At 47.2% G+C, this 5,000-nt stretch overlaps 1 protein-coding gene across 1 annotated transcript in view; it reads left to right on the forward strand.

Moving 5' to 3' along the window:
- The window catches only part of celsr2 (cadherin, EGF LAG seven-pass G-type receptor 2), a gene marked incomplete at its 3' end in the record, with an annotated part of 53,774 nt that overhangs the window by 43,000 nt on the left and 5,774 nt on the right, over positions 1-5,000 (forward strand). The window contains 3 exon segments of the mRNA NM_001080577.1: positions 1,331-1,457; positions 1,931-2,131; positions 2,391-2,678. Coding sequence (NP_001074046.1) covers positions 1,331-1,457; positions 1,931-2,131; positions 2,391-2,678 — 616 coding nt within the window.

Here is a 5,000-nt window from a genome sequence, read left to right on the forward strand (position 1 = left end):
AGAAGAAGAAGACAAAGTTAACACGCTTGTTGTTATGGATGGTTCGAGCAGCAGCTCCAGCTCTAGCGATAAAGAAATGATTATTGTTCACCAGAGCAATGAGCAGCTCCATGTTCATATCGTCTCTGGGCATCTTCTTCAATGTGCGCTTGCATTGACAGTTTTGCGCTTGAGCGCCACCAAGTGCTGTTTACTGTAACTTCAGCAGCTCCGTGCACGTGAACAAAAGTGCCGATCTGATTGGTGGAGAAGGTTTAGACGCGACGCATCAGTACAAAAAAGCGATCATGAGGCGTTTCTTTAAAAATGACCCTTTCACGCCTGCTGTTTTGCATGTTGGTGTGCACGATCACATTAGCACCCTTTATTCAGTCACAGGGCATTAAACGTTGACGGAAAACACGAGCAAAAAGCGTCCTGGTGTGCAGGCCTTAAAGCAGCAGGTTATCTAAACATCATATTTACATCTGTGATTTAAAAAAATCTTGAATATTTCCCAAAGGATGAAAGACAGATTCAGGAAATTTTCACAGTATTTTCCATCATATTTATTTTTCAGAAGAAAGTCTTCTCTGTTTTATTCTGGCAAGAAGAATAGCTGTTTATTTATTAGGAGTTTAATCCTAATAATCCTTTAATCCTAGTTTAATTAGAAGTCGAGAATCGGACACCAAAAAAACGTAATGTGAAAGCAACCTATTAAGAACACCCTAGCAACCACACTTTTTGTCATCCTAAAACTATGTTCTCTCATGTGGCATTATTCAGCCATGGTTTATTTCAGAAATGTGTCAAAGTTGCGAAATTAAACAAATGTTTTTTTCTTTTTTAAATAAGTAATCAATTTCACATTTCAAAATGAACAATTTAGGAAATATTAACAATAAAAAGGTTAACAAAACTGGTTAACAAGCTAGTTTTCCTGCATCAGTTAACTAACAGCAACTTTTATTATTGTATAACTGTGAACTTTTCTTTCGATTTTCGCTCATATGCAGAATTAGACAGTTCCAGTTGCGCCACCTCAGATCATTCGGCAGTGGTCGTGAATGCAAATAAACTCACTCAGCGGATTACGCCGTGGTTACGATGTTTAGATTTAACACAAACAAAGTGAACTTGGGAAAAACATCCTGTGAGTAAACCAGAGCTAGTGATGCAGTGCTTTGAGTCTGGTGTGAACCCAACATAAGAATCGCTAACATCACCCTGATAAGACGATAAATGTGTGTGTGTGTGTGTGTGTGTGTGTGTGTGTGTGTGTGTGTGTGTGTGTGTGTGTGTGTGTGTGTGTGTGTGTGTGTGTGTGTGTATGTGTGTGTGTGTGTAGGGCGGCCAGTCCGGGCGGCTGGTCCTCCAAGGGCTGTGAGGTGGTCTTCAGAAACAGCACACACATCAGCTGCCAATGTTACCACATGACGAGCTTCGCTGTGCTCATGGACATCTCCCGCAGAGAGGTAACACAGAACTCAACTCAACACACACACACACACACACACACACACACAACTCAAGATAATCCAACTCAACCTGCTCATGACCTGGGGGTGTTTAATCCAGCATGCTCTGGGGTGGACTGGGACAGCATTTTCACCCAGGAAAAGTTGTTTGGTGGCAGGCCGGAGTCACGTTGGCACACTAGATTGACCGTCAGGCCACCGGGAAGGCCAGTCCGCCCCTGATCATGCTGCCCTCAGACAATCAGAGCTGCCTGACAACCCCAGAGAAACACAAACCAGCCAGTGTCTCATAGAGTTTCCTTTTCATTACATCTCAGTGTTTCTACCGCAGAGAGGCTGTAAGTCACTTTCCAGAACCTTTTCCTTCACTGTTCCTCTCTGGTAAAGTAAAGCTAGTTGCCCTGCACTGCACCGCTCGCTCCGTGATCATCAGTAGTGTTAATCAGTGTTTTCCTCTGTGTGTCCTGGAGAACGGGGAGATCCTGCCGGTGAAGCTGGTGACGTGGAGTTCGGTGGGAGCGACGCTGTTCTTCCTCCTCCTCACCATCATCTTCCTCTCCTGCCTGCGCGCCGCAAACAGCAACAAGACCAGCATCGCCAAAAACGGCTCCTCTGCGCTCTTCATCGCGCTCCTCGTCTTCATCCTGGGCATCAGTCAGGCCGACAACCCGGTAACACACTCTAATACAGCGGTAGCATCTGTGTGTGCTGTGTTCACGTACGCAGATATCGCCAACAGTGCAGCAGACTCCACTCCTCTCAGTGATATGTGTGCACGGTGAACTGATATTCTCTGTGGCTGAATGTAAACGTTGCTTTATTCGCTGATGTTCAATGCAATATTCCAGTTTTGCAAATAAATCTAAATCATATCGCTGGATATGAACACAGCTTGTGTGTGTGTGTGTGTGTGTGTGTGTGTTCCTGCAGTTCGTGTGTACGCTGATGGCCATCCTGCTGCACTTCTTCTGGCTCTGCGTGTTCTCCTGGCTCTTCCTCGAGGGCCTGCATGTGTACCGGATGCTGAGCGAGCTGCGCGACATCAACTACGGCCCCATGCGGTTCTACTATTTGATTGGCTGGGGGGTCCCAGCCTTCATCACGGGGCTGGCGGTGGGACTGGATCCTGAGGGTTACGGGAACCCGGACTTCTGCTGGCTCTCGCTCTATGACACCCTGATCTGGAGCTTTGCGGGACCCATTGCGTTTGTGGTGTCTGTGAGTATTTACCTCAGTCTGCGCTCGGGATACCAGTAGATATTATATTTAAAGGGGTTTGATTTTATAATTTAGCTTGATTTGGGATTTCACACATTGCAGCTCTAAAGTTGACCTGTAGGTGGCAGTGATGCACAATGTAGTGCTGAAAACATCTACACTGCCTGACAAAAGTCTTGTCGCCTATCTAAGTTTAAGGAACAGCATATTCTGGGATTATAACTCTAAATTAATACATTTGCATAAAGTAAATTGCATCTGTCAAAGTTTACCTGTGCACAGATTATTTTTACTGGGGCACGTCTCCCCCTGCAGCCCCCAGCAAGATGGACGATCAGCCATATTGCCCATGCCTAAATCCACCACTGAGATATAAACACCGACTTTAAGAGAAACGTGTTTCGTGAATACTTAAGAAGTCTATCGGTGCTCTAGAGCTGCCAGATTCAGACTGTTGGATGAAATTTTTCTTGGATTGATTGACATGATTATGCATTCACAATGGTATAAACCGCGATTGGGGGGGTCAAATGTATGTTTATTTATTTAATTTTTAATTATTAACATTTAAGATATAGATCAAAGATCAGAGAAAGCTATTTCTTACTATTAAAGCCAACCCAGACTCATTGTGGAAACATAGCCAAGCTGACCTTTCTGCCCTGCTAAAAAATCCAGCTTAAACCAGCCTAGGCTGGTTGGCTGGTTTTAGCTGGTCGGCCAGACTGGTTTTAGAGGGGTTTCCAGCCATTTCCAGCCTGGTCTTAGCTGGTCAGGCTAGGAGATGACCAGCTAAAACCAGCTTGATCAGCCTAGCCAAGCTGGGAGTCCAGCCAAAACCAGCTATATCCAGCTTAAACCAGGCTGGTCAAGCTGGTTTTAGCTGGATTTGGCTGGTCATTTTCCAGCCGGCCAGCTAAGACCAGGCTGGAAATGACTGGAAACCAGCCTGGAAGTGGCCAAAACCCCTCTAAAACCAGCCTGGCCGACCAGCTAAAACCAGCCAACCAGCCTAGGCTGGTTTAAGCTGGATTTTTCAGCAGGCTGGAGACTGCGAAATGCATCCTAGGAATGTCTGTTTTTTTTTTTGTTTTGTTTTTATTGTTTGCGCATGAAAAGCCGCAGGAGGCCGCTGTCGAGCGACCGTCTGTCCGACTGACTGACTGACTGAACGATCGACTGTGCTGCCGGCCAATCAGCCGACCCAGCCACCCTCCACATCCTCCTCCTTCCCTAAATCCAAGCGACGATTTACAAAAGCCGTCCAGAAAAAAAAAAGCAAAAGCCCTCGTCCGATTTTGACCAGGTTTTTGAACCCGTCATGAACTCGTTCGCTTCTATTTTTTGGATTCTGTTTTCATCTTACCTGATTTCTGGAACTGCTTATCCCCGGACTCGAACCCGGTCGTCGCCGCGGCCGGCTCCTCCTGGGCCTCCTCTCCGCAGACGTAACACTATGAGCTAAGCGGACAAACTGGTTGCAGCAGGAAAGCCCTCCACACGGAGGTGAGCCGTTGCGGCATCACACCGCCCTGTAGCGTTCCTAAAAAAAAACGAAATGCGGTCATACGTAACTCCAGCCATGTAAGGGCCTACTCACACTATGCCATCCGTACCGTGCCCAGGCCCGTTTCCCAGGTCGTTTGAGAAGTGTGAATGTGCTGAATCTGGCTCAAGCACGGTTCACTTGGCCGGCCCTGGCCCGGTTGGAAGAGGTGTGCCTGAGCGCGGTTCACTTGGGCTTTGGCGCGATACGCTTGTGTGTGAGTGCAAAACACGCCAAAGCCCGAAACCGAAAGCGAGACGTGACTTTAAGGGACTGTTTCATATGGATTTATTAATCATTCTGACTGTTCAGTGAACACAAACTGCCGTAGTTTATTAAAGACGCAAACCCCTCACTGCACCACAGCTGCACCTTCAGCAGACCTCCTCATTCCTGCAGCACGAGGACTTTATGATTGTTTATGAGCACCAAAAGTGGCGGATCTGTCCGGTGAAATATCTGACTGCGTGTCACCGCATCCCTAAGGACTGTTTGGCGAAATATTTGACGGCATATCAAACCGACTGAAAGGATATAACTAGAGGAATGTCCACTGTGCTGAGCGAGAGCGCTTCACACTGAACAGCGCAGCGGCGATGACGGAAGTAGTGTAGTTGTAGTGTGAGTGCGGGCCGCCGGGGGAGACGGGAGGGGGGACAAGTGTGCTTTGGCCCAGTTCGAGGCAACTGTACCTAGAGTGAGTACAGACTAAATCACGGCCTCCAGAAACGTCCGCGGGGCTACGTTTTCAGAATGAGCTTGGGTTGATTAAAGGA

Source organism: Danio rerio, chromosome 22 (assembly GCF_049306965.1).
Source record: "Danio rerio strain Tuebingen ecotype United States chromosome 22, GRCz12tu, whole genome shotgun sequence".
In the NCBI taxonomy this organism is placed as follows: Eukaryota; Metazoa; Chordata; class Actinopteri; order Cypriniformes; family Danionidae; genus Danio; species Danio rerio.